At 40.5% G+C, this 21,143-nt stretch overlaps 1 protein-coding gene across 2 annotated transcripts in view; it reads right to left on the minus strand.

The window, feature by feature from the left end:
- Nucleotides 1–8,969: 8,969 nt before the first annotated feature.
- The window catches only part of DMC1 (DNA meiotic recombinase 1), a 35,316-nt gene continuing 23,142 nt past the window's right edge, over nt 8,970–21,143 (minus strand). For both annotated transcript variants that reach the window (XM_069490963.1, XM_069490962.1), the window contains 2 exons: nt 12,813–12,929; nt 8,970–9,039 (listed from right to left, as the gene is read on the minus strand). In XM_069490963.1, coding sequence (XP_069347064.1) covers nt 8,970–9,039; nt 12,813–12,929 — 187 coding nt within the window. The remainder of the gene's footprint in view (nt 9,040–12,812; nt 12,930–21,143) is intronic.

Consider the following 21,143-nt stretch of genomic DNA (forward strand, 5'->3'; position numbering starts at 1 on the left):
GTGGATGCCGCAGCCCCTTTGCCGCCATTAAATGGTGCTCATCCGGAGGCCGGTGGCAGGCCCTTAGCACGCCAGACCAGAACGGTGGTCTTAACACACGGAAAGAATGAAGGCAAGAGTACAAGGTTTTAGCCAGGCCAGGCCACGTTCTCCGCTCAATTCCTTTTAGACTGGCTTTCCTTCCCTTACCTACTTCCTTCCCCCTCAAACTGCGTTTAAAGCCTCACAAGCTCAGCCAAATGGTGGTCACAGAATTGTCGAGCTGTTAGGGCTCCTGAAACAGCTCATCTAACGTCTCATTTATTTCTACAAATGGGGAGAAGGAGGGAGATTTGAGGCCCCTCAGTGCGGGGGCTGAATGGTGTCTCCTGCTCTGGTTTGAGTGTTTCTCAAATTATTGGAAAAGTAGCTTAAGGAAAGGAGCTTCATGAGAAGCCGATGAGCTGTCCCTTAGGCCACAGACGCAAAGAGACAGTCATGGACTCTGGACAAGTGTGAGTGGCTAAAAGTCCAGGCACTACTCACAATGGTGAACTGTTACGGCAAGTGTTACAGCGCGTGGTCCCGAGGACAAACCGAGCGGCGCACGGAGAGTCGGAGAATCAACGTTTATTCGCCGGCGGGCTCAGAGGGGTCTCGCCACCAAATTCTCAGCACCGTCTACCTAATTTTTCCCATTTTTATTAAGTTGGGATGATCCAAGGGGAGGGGGGGTCTCAGGTGACAATGCCCGCCAGGTAATGTTTAGTGTCTGCACTAGGCAATAGGATTAGTGTTATGCTGATGTGTCAGATGTTAGGTTAGTGATATGTTAATGTACCAGGTGTTAGGTTAGTGATATGCTAATGTGGGTCCTTCGTGAGGGGTGGGGGTGTCAGGCGTCTGCTGTGCCAAGTAATAGATGGGAGTTTTCCTTATCAGAACAAACAAATTCCTGCAGTCGGATTTTACGCTATAGTCCCGGAGAGATAATGTTTGTGAGGCAGTTGCTAGGGAAAACAAACAAAAAAGAAAAAGCAGGGAAAAGGGATAGAGAATGCACGTGCACCTGTGACGGAGGGGCGTGTATGCTGGTTACACAGTGTTACAGTGGGTGTTCTCAGAAGGCCTGTCTCATCAAGTGACATTTGAGCAGAGGCCTAAAGTGAGGGATCTAGCCTTGCTGGCACAGAGGAAAGAGCAAGTGCAAAGGCTCGGAGGCAGAGCGCAGCTGCAGTAGAGCAAGGAGGAAAGACAGGAGGCCATATCAGGGAGGGCTTGTAGGCCACTGTAAGGACTTTGTCTTTTCTTTTGAGGAAGGTGGAAATCTCTGGAATGTTTTAAGCAGAGTGACATAATAAAAAGACCCCTGTGACTGCACTGTGGAGAATAAATTAAGAGTAAGCTAGGGCAGAGGCAGACGGACTAATTAGGAAGCTAGCACAGTCATCCAGGCCCTAATGGGGCTTGGTGCAGGTTAATAGCAACAGTATAGGGAGAAATAGTGTGAAAATTGAGCCAGTGATTTGCTAATGGTGGGATGTGAAAGAAAGAGTTAAGGATGAATCTTGCAGGAGTCAGCCAATGAATATTAAGTTCCAACTGTAATTTTGACAATGTGATGGGCATTGAGGGAGTTATTTGAACTAGTTTGCCTGTTTACCATATATACTAAGTAAATAAACCTGAAACTCTCTCTGTAAGTATAGGTGATTTATAAAGTAAGGTAGGTCCACTGAAGCCCTCCCTATATTTTGCCACTGGGGAATAATTCATATTTTGCTACTAGGTCAGGTCTCATAGCTCCTTTTTATGGTCTTCATAAAGCTCATCACAGTATGCAATCATATATTTCTGTTATTATTTGATTAATCCCACTTTCCCCCCAAAAAGTGAATTTTTAGTCCTCCTCAGGCAGACCAATATCTGTTTACAAAGTGAATCCATATAACGTATTTCACATTCTTGATATATCTCTGTTTTCATGCCAAGATGGTTGAAGTTTATGTTTTTTCTAAACACAGAGAAAGAATTTCATTAGGTAGGGAGGTCAGAAAACCTAGAAAACTATTGGTATAAGTGCTTAGCACAATTCACCTTTTTTTCTTCCTTTTTGAAAACCTAAGAACTGGCAGTTGAGTACTCATACTCTCTGTGTTCTAGGCATGTGCCATGAGCTTTATTTCATTATTTGTTTTTATTACTTTATCTTCATGTGTAAATGAAATACCATAGGATGTTGGAAACAGCAAATTATAATACCACTTAGAGTGGTACCTGGTACATAATGTTCAACAAATGTTAGCTGTTATCATCTCTCCACTTTATGGATGAGAAAGCTGAGGCTCAGAAAGATCAAGTAGCTAGCCCAGGGTAGCCCAGGTGCTCTGGAGAGGTTTAGACTTGGCCCTGTTGACATTTTGGAATGAATACTTGATTCATTCAGGGGGGGCTCTCCTGTGCATTGTAAGATGTTAGCAGCATCCTTGATCTCTACCCACTAGATGCCAGTAGAATCTCCCCCTCTCCCAAGTTGTGACTTCAAATATGTCTGTGGGCATTGCCAAATGCTCAATGTCACTCCTGGGGGACACTGAGAACCACTCCAATTGAGAACCACTGCCTGGAACCACTCTGCTACACTACCTCTCTATGGGATCATAAAATCAATTTCATACTTTCAGTGGTCAAGTTTTTCTACAGATATGGTTTGCCTTCTGCAGACCCCACCTGCCATATCATTGCCATTATTTATTTGTGGTTTATTAGCAGTCAAATAAACTTAAGACTCAGACAATTTTGTGTTTTTTTTTTTTTGGAGACAGAGTCTTGCTCTTTTGCCCTGGCTAGAGTGTTGTGGTGTCAGCCTAGCTCACAGCAACCTCAAACTCCTGGGCTTAAGCAATCCTTCTGCCTCAGCCTCTCGAGTAGCTGAAACTATAGGCATGTGCCACCATGCCCAACTAATTTTCTTCTATATATATTTTTTGCTGTCCAGATCATTTCTTTCTGTTTTTAGTAGAGTCGGGATCTCGCTCTTGCTCAGGCTGGTCTCGAACTCTTGACCTCGAGCAATCCTCCCACCTCGGCCTCCCAGAGTGCTAGGATTACAGGCGTGAGCCACCATGCCCGGCCAAGACTCAGACAATGTTCAACCACTAAGAGAAATAACTATTCCTTTTGCTTAGGTTTTAAAACCATAGGCTTTTGTTTTGAAGCCACTTTTAATGTGAACCACCTAAGTTTTGTATGTACATTCTGCCATCTAATTTTCACAACTCTGCAAATTTCATAGTCATTAAACTCACCTTAATGTGAAATACAATGCCTCTGTTTTCTATCTTGGTAGGACCCATGTTGGTTCTTTGTTCTTTTTTTTTTTTTTTTTTTTTAAGTGCTGTGCCTTGAGTCGTACCATGTTGGTTCTTTGATAGCTTAGTTCATTATACTTTATGTACAAGAAGAGCTGAGGATACTGATGAACTTAAGCCAACAAGATAAGCTAAAGCAGATGCCATCAAACATGGTATAGGAGGGACACATAGGAACAGAGTTTTCAGGAATCTATTTCCAGAACTTGAACTTTCACATATACTCTTTTCTTTTTTCTTTTGAAACAGGGTCTCTGTTACCTAGGCTAGCTCTGTTGCCTGGGCTAGAGTGCAGTGGCATCATTATAGCTCAGTGCGCAACCTCAAATTCCTGGGCTCAAGAGATCCTCTTTCCTTGGCCTCCCAAAGTGCTGTAATTACAGGCTTAAGCCATTGCACCAGGGCTTAAATTCTTTATAATACATTTAAAATATACATATGACTGGGTGAATGAGAATAAATGGAGCAGGCCATCAGAGCCCATTAATAATTCAAGGTTTATGGACCCAGGCACAAGGTTTATAGGTCCTAGCATTCTGTGAGGCCGAGGCGGGAGAATCACTTGAGCACTCAGGAGCTGGAAACCATACTGAGCAAGAGCGAGACCCCATCTCTACTAAAAATAGAAAAAATTAGCCAGGCATGGTGGCACACGCCTATAGTCCCAGCTACTCAGGAGGCTAAGGCAGGAGAATTGCTTAAGTCCAGGAGTTTGAGGTTGCTGTGAGCTAGGCTGACACCACAGCATTCTAGCCCAGGCAACAGATGGAGACTCTGTCTCAAAAAAAAAAAAAAAACCCCAAAAAACCAAAATCCAACTCTGGCTAACTGACGCAAAGGGAAATGTATCAGAAGGACAGTAGGGGTCACTGGATTGGCAGGAGGTTGGAGAACCAGGCTGGGAGTGGATGGGATTCTGAGCAACTCTGTGGAGGAGTCAGAAACCTCCAGTCTTGCAGCAAGAACAGGCTGCTCAGGTCACCATCAGTGCTGCCCACCCCCACCCCTGACTGCCCCTGCTATACTGCATGTGTGAGTGGCCTCTGACCCCTGCTCTCATCCTTGTGACTGTCACTCGGTATCTAATGTCTCAGGATAGACTACATGAATTGGGGAGAGGTGACTCTTTGAAAGAAAACCAGTGTTACTATGGAGAAAGGGGAACTATGCGATCAAAAGTGATAAACATTCTCACTATCTAACAAGTCAGGGTCAGTTTAAGGAGACTTGACTGGCTGCAGCTTGGTGTCAAAGGTCCAATCCCTCTCCTGTCCATGAAAGATATTCCTTGTATCTGAGTCTAGTCTATGGTACTCTCTATTTTTTATGTTGATCTCCTGGCTTTCTGTTCCTATTTTTTCTTTGCTCTTTAAAGAATGATTGAACTGGAAAGTTAGAAAGGGTTGGGAAAGATATCTATTTCAATCTCTTCATTTTTTAAATAAAGATACTGTTTCCCCTAGATCTTGACTTGCATGTTTCCCACTTTAGCCAGTATTGAGTTCAGATTGTGTCTTGTGCATCCTGGTGTTTGACCCTTGACTGTACCTGATTCTTACTGTTATGGATTTGTGTCTCCCCAAAATTCATGTTCAAGTCCTAACCCACAAAACCTCAGATTGTGACCTTATTTGGAAGTAGGGTCACTGCAGATGTAATTAGTTAAGATGAGGCCACACTGGAGTAGGATGGGCCCCTACTCAAATATGAGTGGTGTCTTTATAAATAGAGGAAATTTGGACATAAAGACATGCACACAGTAAGAAGAACAGCATGTGAAGATGAAGGCAGCGATCAAGGTGATTCTTCTACAAGCCAAGGAATGCCAAGAATGGCCAGATAACCACTAGAAGCTAGGGGACAGGCATAGAACAGATTCTTCCTCATAGCCCTCAGAAGGAACCAACCCTAATCTCAGAACTGTGAGTCAGTACATTTCTTTTACGCCACCCAATTTGTGGCACTTTGTTATGGCAGCCCTAATACAACTAATACAATAACTAACACAATAAGCTTCTCAGGTAAAAGCCTTAATCTCTATCTCTTCATTCCAGTTCATGATATAGGTTAGAGAACTTCCTCAACAGTCACCTCTGACTCTGCCTTCTCTTTCTCTCTTTATATTCTATCTCAAATTAAATCTTAACTATTTTTTTTGAAATGTCTATCCATTTCACTGCTACCACCCCAGGGCCATCCTTTATCATCTCCCAATTGAATTATTATAACTGTCCTAAATTGTCTCCCCATGCCAGTGTTATTTCCTTTATCTCTTTTCCACGTCTCTACCAGATCAAACTTGTAGTTGCCCACAATCACAGTATACCTGTTACCTTCCCTTTTTTCTGCTTCAAAGATTTCCCATCCTTTGCCTGCCTTTGAGTCTACCAAAAGCAAATGATGATCCCTGACTCTTTTGCCGTAGCAAGCTCTGAATAAATAGGTTCTGCTTATTTTCATTTGGGTGGTTGAGATTAAGGCTTTTACCTGAGAAGCTCATTTATTCCCATAGAATGAATAATCTATGAGGAAAAAGGCATACTTTTTCTAGCGGGTTTTCTAACTTGGTGGGATGTAAGCCTAGAGCTGCAGGCAGCATCCTGGCTACTGTGTGGGGAAAGCCTGTCTGAGGACAAGAGCAGCATGGAAATTAGCAGAGCAGGAGATGGAGGCAGCAAGAACAAGTCCTGATGATGCTGTTTGAGATTTTGGCTCCACCTGTGGCTGAAGTCACCTCTTCCTCTGGACTTTTCAGTTTCATGAGCCAATGAATTCCTCGTCTTGCATTTGCTAGTTTGAGTTTCTGTGGCTTACAACCAAGAGTCCTCACCAATAAACTCTCTTTTTTGAGTAACTCCCATCCCTTGCAATATAGGCCAGAAATAGGCCCAGAGCTATTTCTACACTCTGGCGGAGAAGGAGGACGGGAAAGCCCTGACACTTGGTCACAGGTGACAAATTGAACCCTAGCCTACCAAAGCTCAATGAGCTCTGGTGATGCTCTTGCTGGCCCAGATACCTGCACAATCTGTAGTGCTGCCCCAAAGTTGGGCCCCATATCACAGCTTTTTAGTTCATATTTGCATGCTCAGCCACTGCTCTCCAAAGCAACACATATCAGAGTGGCTGGGTGCAGAGTGGTTACCAGCCTTAGCCACATGCCATATTGAAACCAGCCTCCCCAACTGATAGTCCTTTGTGTTGAGTCCTGGTTTCCAACCCTTCTGCCCCTTCTTGGTAAATTCTCCTTTGTCAAGGGTACTCAGCTTAACCCAGAAAAAATTTCTGGATTTCAAATCTTGGGAGTTTTACTTCTTTCCCTACCCAAAGTTTCCGGGATCCTGTGCAAATTGGTCCACCCACTCTCCAGGGCTTCTCAAACCAGGGAATCTCTAGGAGATGCTCAGTTTTTATCAAGAGTATTGTTAAAACTACTTAAAGTGTGCATTCATAGGGTAGTCAGTCAGGTTTGGCTAACAGGAGGAAATGCAGGAGAGGCTTGTATTAATAGAAGAAGAAAGTTTATTATACTCCCACAGGTCTTAAGTGAAAGGGGTACCACATGCCTTACAGGGTCTGAGGGAAACACAAGAGGGTGGTCAGGAGGCAGAAGACCTGGGGGAAAGCTTAGCTGTGGCCACAGCCTTTATTGAAGCTTCCAATGGAAAGGCAAGGCAGGGCAGGGTAAACAGTTGAGGATTGGCCAGTTGAATAATTTTAATGGGCTCTAAGTTAAGTGGGTGGTCCTTAGTTGCCCTGAGAAAATTAAGGCAAAGAAATATTGCCTCTGAGGATGTACAAGCCAGATAGGGGAAGTATGGCTGTAGATTGGTTAGTTTGCATATTAAAGACATGCTCCAGGCTGGGGCCTTTGCTATCTCTACGAATTGGTTAGCCTCAGTAGAGGCAGTCTGTCCCCAGCTAGAAAGATTTCTTTAAGATGTCAAAACAGTATAATATACAGAAAATTAAAAACATATACAATGCATCAACTAACAAAACCTTCCCTTCCCTAGGACAAAAGTATGCCTTTATAATTGCATACTAAAAGAAGCCATTTAAATAATTTTGCAGAATACAGAAAATCTGCTCCTAGATGACTTTATCTGTGCTTATTCAGAGAAGCAGCTTCTGTAGTTCAAAAAAAGTAAAAGGAAGGAAAAAAAAAGCTCTTATTTCCCAGTACCTTGCATTGTGAACAATTTCTACTTGTCAGGTTGGTCTCTGTTTTTGTTTCTGCATCCCAGCTTCTATACCTTTGCAAATGCTGTCTCTCAGCTTAACCTTTCCTCTTTCATTTTTGGAATCCTACTTTTTCTTTATGGATCAATCCAAAACCACACCACTAATGAATTAATTATATAATCATTTGCTCTCTTATTTTCCTAAATATTAGTCTTTTCTCTTAACTAGTGTTCAGGTTCTTTGAGGGCAAGAACCATACTTTCCTTGTTTATTCTTCAGCACTTAGCATTCAATAACAATTAGTGAGTGAATAATTTAATGGATAATCCAATACCTTTTGTAACAAATAGTACTTTCAATACTTGAATTGTCATATAAATTGATACAACATTAAACATTAAATCTTTTTGAAGCCTATAAAGATTGTCATTGTATACATCATTAGTATTTTAATTTTTAAATATTTTCATCATACATGCATTTTGAAAACTAGATTTTAGTTTTGTTTAACAATCAGAAAAAAATATTCTTTTACATATTTCAAAAATAATTATTCTGCAATTTTATATTTAAATTAACTTTAATATTTTAAAAATATTTTTAATTCTCTACCTAAAACTTAAAATATAAAAATCATGCTATATTTATCACCCAAAATTATAAATTTTCTAATTACCTTCCTCCTTATCTTCCCGAGAAAATATGTATGTATCAGAAGTACATTTTTTAAAAGTAATTTCAACTTGTCAAAAGTCAGATGATTTAAAATTTGGCTTAATTTAATGTTTCTTTTCTGTTGCTATAAAGGTAAATATGCAGTTTGATATTGTAAATAAAAAGAGCTTTTCTGTGTGTCCTATAAACATCCCCCCCTCAAATGTCTCTCTCCTGTGAATGAGTATCTATCTCTATAAGTCAGTGGCACTGTACCCTAGAAAAATGTCTGAGGGGAAGTCTGTAGGAGAATGGGACATTTATGAGCTCTTAGACTTCTTGTCTGCTTAGTGGCTCACTTTGAAAAGTGAAAGTAAGGGAATCAGGTACCCCTTCCATAACTAGTTTTTCATATATTAATATATATATGTATAGTTTTAATAGATGTGTATGTGTATACACATCCCTATTATATATGTCAGGAATATATATATACAGTTTCAATATGTGTGTGTATATATATATACACACACTTATATATGTCTGGAATATATATGGACACACATTATATATATATCCCTGAATTGGCATACAATGTATAGTTATAAATCAGGGACTTTAAAGATAAATATAAGATTTAAATCTCTTTTGCTGGCTTTCCTTTAATAACATGTGAAAAAAAGAAACCAAAGTCTTATTTCAAGATGTGCAATTTGAGACTGCTTTCCATTTCTTCAGCTCCTAATAAGCAGTAAGAAGCAATTTGCATCAATTCACCACCTACTCCTTGGCATCCCCAATTCCTCCAGCAGTTATTGCGAAGGTGGCTTCATTTTCAGGCATCTCAGGGCTAACAGAATACAAGGGAACAGAAGTTTATAAAAAGCTCTATTTCTATAAATACTATATTCATGTCACAGTCATCATGCTCCCATCAGTCTGAGTCTCCAGAGACATTTCAGAGTTGGTACAGCTAAATGTGGACTACAGAATTTTCCCACAAGTATTATTAACCCTCAAAAACATTTATTGAGCAACTTCTATATGTAAGGTTCTGAATGTCAAGAAAAATTACCCCACACTTGGAAACTGGCAAAAAGGGTTAACTGGGTGTTCTTTCAGTGCGGTGTTAGGCATTGTATAGCAGACCCTTAGGGGCATACCTTTCTCTATAGGGGTGTGCACTTTTCTCTTGACTAATGTAGGGGAAGAGTGTAAAAGACTTTGAAAAGAACTAAAAGATTACTGAGTACCTTCAATGGAAACATAGGTTGTCTAGCACATCCTACCAGGTTATCCAAGTCTATGAGGGCTCTATACCTTTCATTATCTTTGATCTGTTTTACAACTCTGTAAGTTGTAGAAAACTATGAGTAATGCAATTTTTTTTTTTTTTTGAGACAGGGTCTTGCTCTGTCACCCTAGCTAGAATGCACTGGCATCATCGTAGCTCACTGCAACTTCAAACTCCCGGGCTCAAGCGATCCTCCTGCCTCAGCCTCCTGAGTAGCTGGGACTATAGGCACACACCACCACACCCACCACCACGCCTGGCTAATTTTTTCTATTTTTAGTAGAGAGGGGGTCTCACCCTTGCTCAGAGCTCAGGCTGGTTTCCTAAGCTCAAGTGATCCTCCCACCTCAGCCTTCAGAGTGCTAGGATTACAGGCATGGGCAGGTGGGGTAATGCAAATTATTCTTGTCCACAGAGATGTCAGTTGTGAGATGTGGAATGCAATTGATTTATGTCCTATGGAGATTGACCCACTTTTGATCAATTTATAATTCATTTCAGTATTCCTTATTTGACTATATATGTATGGTACTTTTGTTTTTCTTTTGATCTGGTTATAAAATCTTAATGATTCCCTCACTAATTAATGAGTTAAATAAAATCTTTGACATTTTATATTTGTATGAGTCATGATTATACATTTCTTAAAATGTTAATCTTTTAATTTATTGTACAACCCTGTAGGATAGAGGTTAATTTGTAGAAAACTGATAGTAATGCAGATGATTCTTTTTTTTTTTTTTTTTTTAATTTTTTTTTTTGAGACAGAGTCTCACTCTGTTGACCAGGCTAGAGTGAGTGCCGTGGTGTTAGCCTAGCTCACAGCAACCTCAAACTCCTGAGCTCAAGCGATCCTCCTGTCTCAGCCTCCCGAGTAGCTGGGACTACAGTCATGCACTACCATGCCCGGCTAATTTTTTCTATATATATTTTTAGCTGTCCATATAATTTCTTTCTATTTTTAGTAGAGATGGGGTCTCGCTCTTGCTCAGGCTGGTCTCGAACCCCTGAGCTCAAACAATCCGCCCACCTCGGCCTCCCAGAGTGCTAGGATTACAGGCATGAGCCACCGCGCCTGGCCTGCAGATGATTCTTGTCTGAGGGCAAAGAAAATTGATTTCAGTCTATAGCAATGGAAATGAATTTCATTGTGTAAAGAAGCAATTGATTTATCTCCAGTAGAAAAGATAACTTCAAATGTTACAATTTATTGCCTGGTAGGATATTAAGCAGTTTTGCAAATAACAAATTCTCTTTTTTTTAAACAGAGTCTCGCTCTGTTGCCCAGGCTACAGTGCCATGGTATCAGTCTAGCTCACAGCAACCTCAGACTCCCGGGCTCAAGGGATCCTCCTGCCTCAGCTAGGAGGTGTGGGCCACCAAGCCTGGCTAATATTTTTCTATTTTTAGTTGGCCTGCTAATTTCTTTCGATTTTTTGTAGAACAGGGTCTCGCTCTTGCTTAGGCTGGTCTTGAACTCCTGATCTAAAGCAATCCTCCCACCTTGGCCTCACAGAGTACTAGGATTACGGGCATGAGCCACCACCCTGCATATAACAAATTCATTTCAGAATTCCTTTGACTAATTAATTACATAAATCTCAGTTTCTCAAGTCTGCCTTTGTATCAGTGGTTTCCTTATTAATTAAAGAGTTGAATAAAATCTTCAATACATGTTCATTTTATATTTATTAGTGAAAAAAATCAAGTTTTTAATTTTTTAAAAATCATACTTTAGCACATACTAGATCTTATGTTAATAGATAGCACAAAAATGAAACAGAGTCCTTACTCTCAAGAAGTCTAACAGGTATGCTATGACATATGACAAGATGGAACTATCTGTTTAATTCAACAAGGAACATTTGTAGTGAATTTCTAGAGACCACTGAAGTTTTATAAAACAAAGCATTTATGTATTACAATCTTCTACAGGGACAAGTGATGAAAAGGAAAATGGTCTGAATAAAAACCATCTTACATAGATGGTTATTTAATGTTTATTCAAAGATAACATATAATAAGTAATACTGCAATTCATAGCAAAAATCACATTTTTTTTTTAGAGGCAGGGTCTTACTCTGTTGCCTAGAGTGCAGTGGGATGATCATAACTCACTGCAGCCTCAAACTCCTGGACTCAAGGGATCCTCTTGCCTTAGCCTCAGGAGTAGCTGAGAGTACAGATGAAAGCCACTGTACCTGGCCACAAAAATCAGAATCTGATTTCTTTTGGGCTGCATTTCCCTCTCTAAGGTAGAGTTGCTACAAATCTTTGCCTTGTTGCTCAAGGTTGGTTAATAAGTCAGTCACAAATATGAGACATCGGCTGGGTGTGGTGGCTCACGCCTATAATCCTAGCACTCTGAGAGGCCAAGGCAGGAGGATAGCTTGAGGTCAGGAGTTCGAGACCAGCCTGAGCAAGAGAGAGACCTGATCTCTACTAAAAATAGAAAAAATTAGGTGTGGGCATGGTGGCATATACCTTGTAGTCTCAGCTACTCTGGAAGCTGAGGCAGGAGGATCACTTGAGCCCAGGAGTTTGAGGTTGCTGTGAACTAGGTTGATGCCACGGCACTGTAGCCTGGGCAACAGAGCAAGATTCTGTCTAGAAAAAAAAAAACAAAAAAACAAATATGACACATCTACTATGTTTCAGGCCTCTGGAAATATACCGGAGAGTAAGTGAATAGTGTTCCTAACCTTAGGGTCACTGTCTAGAAGGGATGATGTATGTTATATAAATCGTTGCTAATAAAATAAATATGAGTTCCATGAAGGCCTGGTCTTGTCTTTTTGTTTTGTTCACTGCTTTATCTCAAGAACACAGAACAGCTGACATGCAGTAGGTTTCTCTGTAAGAAATTATTAAATTTATAATTCTTAATTAAACAAGTAAAGTGCTAGAAAGACTATAGGGTATAATATAGGGTGTAGCTTAGAGTGCAAGGGTTATGGAAAAGTTCCCTGAGAAAGTGATGTTTCAACTGAAACCTGAAAAGCAAATGGAGTTAGCCTGGCAAAAAGAAAGGAGGCTATCTTCCCATCCTCTGTACCTCCTTACACTTACCACACATTAATTGGGACTGATGATTTCATTACCCAGCTTTGCTGTTTGCTTTGAAAGGTCAGGGACCAAGTCTATTTGTCAACAGACTCCCCGAATCCCTAGTACCTACCACATAGTAGGGACTTCCCAATAAAAGGAATAATTTCTGAGAAGGAAACTTAAACATACAGCATCTGCCAGTGGTATAATTACAACCTCTCAGGAGAGGCAATTCTGTTTAATATGCACAAGAATCTGAGGAAGAGTAAGAAAATGTTTACCTGTCATAAATCTTGGCAATTCTGAGTTCTCCTCTTCCTTTTCTCAAACTTATTCTTGTTGTTGAAGCATGAGCCAGAATGTGTCCTCCTATAGGTTTTTTGGGGTCTGCCTGAAAGCTGAATTAAGATAACAAAACATTTTCTCAGGTTTCTTATATGGATTACATATGGCAGTACCTGCAATTACAAAGCAACCTTTCTGTGGAGGCTGTCAGAGGATGAAGTAGGTATGTATTCTAAACAAGCAAAGGCTTGTTCGTAAACTATGGAGTGGAGTGAGTATGCTACTATATACTCCATTATCATCTAGTCCAGGCTTCTGAGATTCCTATGATAAATAGTTCATATTTTGACTTTTAAAAAAGACATTACTATTAAAAAAGCACAAAACATTATTAACTGTGATAGGATAATTCTTGGGATAAGCAGTTTTCTTTTCTTTTCTTTCTTTCTTTCTTTTTTTTTTTTTTGAGACAGTGTCTTGCTCTGTCCCCTGGGTATAGTGAGGTGGCATCATCTCACTGCAGCTTCAAATTCAAGCAATCGTCCTACCTCAGCCTCCTGAGTAGCTGGGACTACGGGCTTGCACTACCATGCCCAGTTAATTTTTTTATTTTTGGTAGAGAGGGAGGTCCTGCTCTTGCTCAGGCTGGTCTTGAAGCCCTGAGCTCAAGCAATCCTCCTGCCTTAGCTTCCCAGAGTGCTAGGATTACAGATGTGAGCCACTGAGCCCTGCCCTCAATTTTCTTCTTTACAAAATACAGAGATAATTTTATTTATTCATTCATTTATCAGAAATATTTATAAATGGCTTATTATATGTCAGGCTCTAGTCTAATAAATAAGAAATACTCAACCCAGGCTGGGTGTGATGGTTCCCAGCAATTTGGGAGGCTGAGGTGGGAGGATCACTTGAGCCCAGGAGTTTGAGACCAGCCTGAGCAACATAGCAAGACCTCAGTCTCTACAAAAAAATATAGGAAAATCATCTGGGCATGGTGGTGCATGCCTGTAGATCCAGCTACTCCTGAGGCTGAGGTAGAAGGATGGCTTGAGCCCAAGAGTTTGAGGTTGAAGTAAGCTATGATGATGACTAGCCTCTAGCCCTGGCGACAGAGCAAGACCCTGTCTCAAAAAAAAAAAAAAAAAAAAGAAAAAAGAAAAAAGAAATACCCAGCCCTTCTCCATGATGCTACATAAATGAGAACAGATTGAGAAACTCTTTTCTTTTTTTTTTTTTAAGGTCAAGTGAAGCAGTGGGAGTGGAGAAGGAACAAAGAAATTTGCAACTGATTGTGATTAGTTATAAACACCACTGCCCTCAGACCATCTGAGAATCTCTTTCTTAATTAATAACTGTATATTGGAATCCTTCAGAGTTGTACTGTTATGAATTTGCAGTGAGAACAATCTTCAAAATATCTTTATCATTGATACCCAAAGTTTATTCTTCTCAGTTAGAATATTGAAAAGATAAGCTCTTACTATCTCTGATCATATGGATTCAAAAAAACATGTTATGACTGCAGGATAGTTACAAATATTATTGACACTCATCTTAAGAGATATACTCATGAAAAGACTATCATTCACTGGCAAGAAGTGAAAGTTTCTTAATAACCCTAATAATGAGCCCTTTAAGAAAGCATAGGTGTGGGCTGGGCGTGGTGGCTCACGCCTGTAATCCTGGCACTCAGGGAGGCCAAGGTGGAAGGATAGCTTGAGGTCAGGAGTTCAAGACCAGCTTCAGCAAGAGCGAGACCCTGTCTCTACTAAAAATAGAAAAAAATTAGCTGGGCATCATGGTGCGAGCCTGTAGTTCCAGCTACTTGGGAGGCTGAGGCAGGAGGATCGCTTGAGCCCAGGAGTTTGAGGTTGCTGTGAGTAAGGCTGACACCACGGCACTCTAGCCCAGGCAACAGAGTGAGACTCTGTCTCAAAAAAATAAATAAATATAATTTTAAAAAGTATAGGTGCAAATATCCTCAACAAAATACTAGCAAATCAGCCAGGCATGGTGGCTCACACTTGTAATCCTACCAATTTGGGAGGCTGAGGTAGGAGGATCACTTGAGGCCAGGAGTTTGAGACCAGTCTGAGCAACACAGCAAGACATCCTCAATCCCCACCCCCTCCATCTCTAAAAAAGAAAAAAAATTAGGCAGATGTGGTGGCACGTGCCTGTAGTCTCAGCTACTCAGGAGGCTGAAGCAGGAGGATCACTTGAGCCCAGGAATTTGAGGTTGCAATGAGCAGTGATCGTGCCACAGCACTCTAGCCCTGGCAACAGTGTGAGACCCTGTCTCAAAAAAGCAAAACAAAACAAACAGACAAACCAAAAAAAACCCCTAAAACCACCAAACCTTATAAGCATATATATACACTATGACCAAATAGGCTTTATCCCAGGAATGCAAGGGTGCTTCAGCATAAATCATCCATGTAATATGCCATATTAATAAAATGAAGGAAAAAAATACATGATCATCTCAATTGGTTCAGATGAAATCCTAGGCTTAGAAATCATCAATAAATGGAACAGCACAAACTAACAGGTTATACTTGATCAAAATAAACTACAATATAGCATAATAACTTCAGCTCTGGGAGAATATAGTTACAATTCAATTCCCGTTGTGCTTGCTCCAGGAAAGTGTTCAGGATTCTGGTTACTATAAGCTTGAGCCTTGGTGTAGTAAAGATGTAGCTGATTGGCATGAGGTTAAATATATATGTTCATGGGGATAAGACACTTTCTGGTAAAGGAGTCTGCTGATATAAACTGCTGCTTGATCAAGTGGCTCAGAGGTGAGGACCAGAAGATCCTTGGCTGGGGTTGGATAGGATTCAGCAGGTCCAATGTAGGAACAAGAACAGAGAGTTAGTTGGAAAGAACCACTATCAAGAAAGTAGCAGCCAGGCAGTCAAGATTAACAGCAGTTAAGAAGTCAGAAGGCAGGGTTGCTCTGCTGGGCAGCTGAAGGGCTAGTAAAGCAATAAAGCCGTTTCAGTTGGATGAAATAGCTGGAGAGGTGAGTTGTCCCTATAATGTTTGCAGATCAATGCCACTCTTTTTAATGGAGTGCCCTGAACTTTCCAGGTTACCCTACCTTATGGGTAGTTCTTCATGGTCTGAAAAAAAAAAATCCTGTGTTCCATATAGATGGGCTGCCTGAGGCCCTGATGATATTCTCAACTGGGTTATGAACTCTGAACCTATATATATTGTATTTATGCTCCTCTAATGTACTTTTCATGTTCTGCCTTTAGTACTATTATTTATTCACTTATTATATTCCTCCTCAATCCCTCTCCTGTTCTCTGTCACTAAGCTCCTAAAGGGCACTTAAACACTACATTGTGTTTAGCTTTGTAGAACCAGCTACACAGTGGGTCCTCAAAAACGTTTTTTGAGCTTAAGATATGGAAGCTACAAAAATTCCAAGGAGAATATTGGACTGCAGAAAGATTGGTGCTTTCACAGAAGTTAGGTAAAAATAAAATTGAGACCAGTTGGAAATTTCTATTAAGAGGAGATAGGGGCCGGGCGCGGTGGCTCACGCCTGTAATAGTAGCACTCTGGGAGGCCGAGGCAGGTGGATCGCTCGAGGTCAGGAGTTCGAGACCAGCCTGAGCAAGAGCGAGACCCCGTCTCTACTAAAAATAGAAAGACATTATATGGACAACTAAAAATCTATATAGAAAAAATTAGCCGGGCATAGTGGCTCATGCCTGTAGTCCCAGCTACTCAGGAGGCTGAGGCAGTAGGATTGCTTAAGCCGAGGAGTCTGAGGTTGCTGTGAGGTAAGCTGACGCCACGGCACTCACTCTAGCCTGGGCAACAAAGTGAGACTCTGTCTCAACAAAAAAAAAAAAAAAAAAGAGGAGTTAGGAAAGGAGAGTCAGGGTTAGCTAAATGGGCAGACAGAAGTCTTAACAGCTGTATCACTGCTTCTCACAGATGGGCTGTCCATATTACTCAGTAATTCTCCTATATGAGCATGGTTAGCTTCACTTCCCCTTTTATAAACCTTCAGTAGTCTCCTAAAGCCCCCTTTTCCATTCTTGTCCCCTCACCTTGGATGACATTGCCTGCTACTTCATAAAGAAGACAAGGGCTCTCAGGAAGAAGCTCCCGTTTTTCTATCCACCACCTACATACTTATCTACAGTTGTGCTCATTTTTTTCTCCTTCTCTTTCAACATTCTTTTTCTCTTATTCCAGCAAGCAAATTGTCTTATACCTTGATGCTTTCGCACACACTATTGCCTCTGAAATGAAAGCTCCTTTCCCCATTGTGTTTGCTCATTCAGCTCCTACTCATCCTTCAAGTGTTATCCCTCTAGGAATCCTTGCCTAGTCCCCTGAAACAAAGTAGAAACAGGCCCCCTCTGGCTCCCTTACCACTGTGTGTATTCGTCTATCGAAACATGCTAGATGGTACTTTAAAATTCACGGGTCTCACTCTCCAACTATACTCTAAATCCCTGTTCATCATTGTTAATCCAGTGCCTAGAAAGTGCTTATAATATAGAAGGTACTCCATAAATACTGTGGAATAAATGCAGAAAAGACAGTCTGGGTCTCCCTGGTCTAGGTCCTTCCGGACACAGATTTGTGTCATATGTCCAAAGAAGCTGTAATTCAAGGCACTTTTGAAGGGTGTTCTGACAGACAGGCAACTATAAAAGGAGATAGATTCTTCCTAATTGAAATAACACCCCACCCCAATGCCATTATATTAATAGATAACCTAAAGAAAAGTGGGAAGCTGGACCTTCTAGATGCAGTGCTATGACTTTTTTTCTTAGCAAACTATTGTTTGCTGTTACCAATGTGGTATCCTATGCACAAAAAAGAACAGTTAGTACTGCTTGTGATTGATTACTCTAGGTGAATAGCCTGGATGTTAAGAATGTCATCTCCAAAAGGAGATGATTTTGAATGAACTAAATGGGAAAATAAATTATAGGATTTGAAAAAGGGCTAAGAAAACATACAGAAAAGATATTATGGGTCCAGGTGCAGTGCCTCACGACCGTAATCCTAGCACTCTGGGAGGCTGAGGTAGGAGGATGGCTTGAGGCCAGGAATTTGAGTCCAGCCTGAGCAAGAGCGAGACTCCGTCTCTACCAAAAATAGAAAAAATTAGCCAGGCATGGTGGCTCGCATCTGTAGTCCCAGCTACTCAGGAGGCTGAGGCAGGAGGATCATGTGAGCCTAGGAGTTTGAGGCTTCAGTGAAGTATGATGATGCCACTGCACTCTAGCCAGTGTGACAGAGTGGGACCCTATCTCAAAAACAAAAAAAAACAAAAAAAAAAAAAAAGAAAAGAAATTATGGGGAAAGAAAAGTCTCTAAGAATGACTTAGAAACTAAGAGGTTATACTTAATTAAAGTAGACTGCAACATAGCATAACAGCCTTAGCTCTGGGAGACTATCAAGCCAATTCAAATTTTGTTTGCTCCATCAAGCTATTCAGGATTTCTGTGTAGAATTTATTGCTTGAAACCTTTCTTGTAGGTCACTAACCTTTTGATAATTTAATAAAAAATATTGACTCCTTCCTGGAAAAATGCACATATATACACATACAAAAATTTTCATGTAAGTCTAGGAAATTCATAAACCTCCCTGTCTTGTGTACATGGGTATTGATAATAATAACAACCAAGATTTACTGAGTCCTTGCTATGTGCCAGATATCCTTCTAAATCATCAAATTATTTCTCTTTTCCTGGATTCCATATTCAGTAATAATTTCAGAATAAAATTAGGATTCTGCCAGGCACAGTGGTTCATGCCACTGAGGCTACTCTTGAGGCTGAGGTGGAAGGATCCTTTAAGGACAGGAGTTTGAGACCAGCCCGAACAACACAGTGAGACCTCAAAATTAAAAAAATGAAAAAATGAAAAATGAAAAAATGAAAAAAATTAGGTCAGGCATAGCATTACACCTGTAATGCTAGCACCTTGGGAGGCTGAGGTGGGAGAATTGCTTGACACCAAGGAGTTGGAGACCAGCTTGGGCAACATAGCAAGACCCTGTCTCTACACAGAAAAGAAAAATTAGCTGGGTGTGGTGGCGTGTGCCTGTAGTCCTAGCTATTACTTGGGAGGATGGGGCAGGAGGATCACTTGAACCCAGGAGTCTGAGGTTCCAGTGAGTGATGATCTCATGACTGCACTCTAGCCTGGGCAGCAGACATAGAAAGAGATCGTCTCCAAATATATATATATATATTCCTATAGAGGTCTACTTATAGGGAGAGAACACAAGAATGCACTGGTCACATGAACTTCAATTGTAGTTACATTTTCCATTATGAATAAACTGGCCCTCTGGTTTTTCATGGAGACTCATGAGTTTAATTAATGTGAGTCTACCCCCAAGGGATGGATTGGTTCTCGGTAGGCTGACTAAATCAAATCTCTGCCTGCAAGACTGAGGGCCCTGAACTATAGTCAATTCACCAGAGTAATGGCTACATCCCCGCAAAGCCTCTCAGGTGACAGCATGTCAGCCTTTCCCCAGGCAGATGTAGCCCTGATGTGCTGTGTGGTGTATGAGCTTTAGAGTTAGACCTGGGTTCAAATTCTGGCTTGTTAGTCATGTGACCTCAGGAAAATTGTTTATTCTAAGTCTCTGTTTCTTCACTTTAAATGGGGGATAATAACTGTACCTAACAGACAGGATAGCTGTGAGACAAAAATGAAATAATTCAGGTAAGGCATTAGCTCAGTGACTACAATTGCTATTATTTACCTGCTTTCCTAATCCTGACTCACTTATTATCTACGTTACTTTGGGCTAGTTACTTTTATAAACCTCAGTTTCTTACATTGTAAAATGGGAAGATAAAGACCTTACCTCTTAGGGCTATCATGAGGATTCAAGATATATTTAATATGACTCATTGGTACTCCACTATGTGCCAGGAACTGTACCTGTTCATTCACATACATTAGCTTATCCTTACAGCAATCTTGGCACATAAGAGATCCTCAGTAAAGAGTAACTATTATTATTTAACTAAATAATTCAGTTAAAATAGGCACTCTTTCATTGAAATGTAGATCAAAAAACTTTTCTCAAGTCTCTTTGAACTTCCTGACTATTCTAGCAGTCATAACCAAGTCTGAGGTGAAGTACAAGAAGGCATAATAGCATTTTAGAGGGCTTTACTTCTATTCCTGACCAAATAAAAACAACTTCAGAAAACCACCCATATCCCTCCTTTAGCCTATCCTCTTATTTCCCCTTCTTTTATATTTTCTTCTTCTCTTTTTTCCTCCTTTTCTCAACTGGGGAACACTTTGGAGGATGAAGAGATGGGGGTGGGTATTAGGAATAAAGAGGGACCGAGAAACATTCTTTCATTTCTCCCCCATGGCTGAACAGAATATAGCATGCTATATTGTTGAGGGTAAGATGCAGAACAGCCTGACCTGCCAACTTCAAATTAGAGTGCTGGGGTCATGAAGTATATACACAGTATAGTATGGGATGGAGAGGATAGAATAGTGAGAATAAGACAGCATCAACTTTGAAATAAAAAATATGAGGGTTCAAATCCTGACTCTCCCATTTTTAAATTGTGTGATTGAGCAAGCACTAAGTACTCTGAGCCTCTGTTTCCTCCTTTATAAATTTGGAATAATTATAATGCCTACCTCAAGTACTGGCTGGAGTGTGGGGCACAGGCTAGGGCAAGCTGGAGGGACAACAGGCACTCCTGGTGCCTTCCACTTGCTAAGGGGTAACCTTCAGATAGTATTATTGAGAAGGGGTCCACTGAGGAAAGAAAGGCTGAGTGAACTTGCCCAAAACTGAGAAGGAGGCTTTGAGATTATGGGAAAATGGAGAAAAAGGAGTACTGCTGAAAAAGAAGAGATGGTTCTTAAAAAAGGATACGTTTAAGAAATTTTGTAAAGTAAACCTTCCCTTTGCTCCCCAAATACATAGAAAAATCTATACTGTTTTCAACATTTTAAAGATGGGATTCTGGGATTTTTTTTTTTAGTGAGGGCTGGGAAGGGATACAATAACATACTGAGATTGGCTTCATAGAAAGAACAGGGAGGCCCAAGGAGACTGAGTTACATTGCGGTCACACGAGAATTACATAAGATGATGCACGAAAGCACCAGGCACATGTTATGTAATTAATAAATATTTATTTAATATAAATAAATATAAATATTTATTTTATAATTTATTTATTTAAGAATATAAATAAATATTCTCAATTTTGAGGGGGGGAGGAAAGTGAAGTTCAAATAGTTTAAATGACTTGCACAAGGTCACCATGCTAGTGACCCTGGTTTA

Source organism: Eulemur rufifrons, chromosome 16 (assembly GCF_041146395.1).
Source record: "Eulemur rufifrons isolate Redbay chromosome 16, OSU_ERuf_1, whole genome shotgun sequence".
Taxonomy (NCBI): domain Eukaryota; kingdom Metazoa; phylum Chordata; class Mammalia; order Primates; family Lemuridae; genus Eulemur; species Eulemur rufifrons.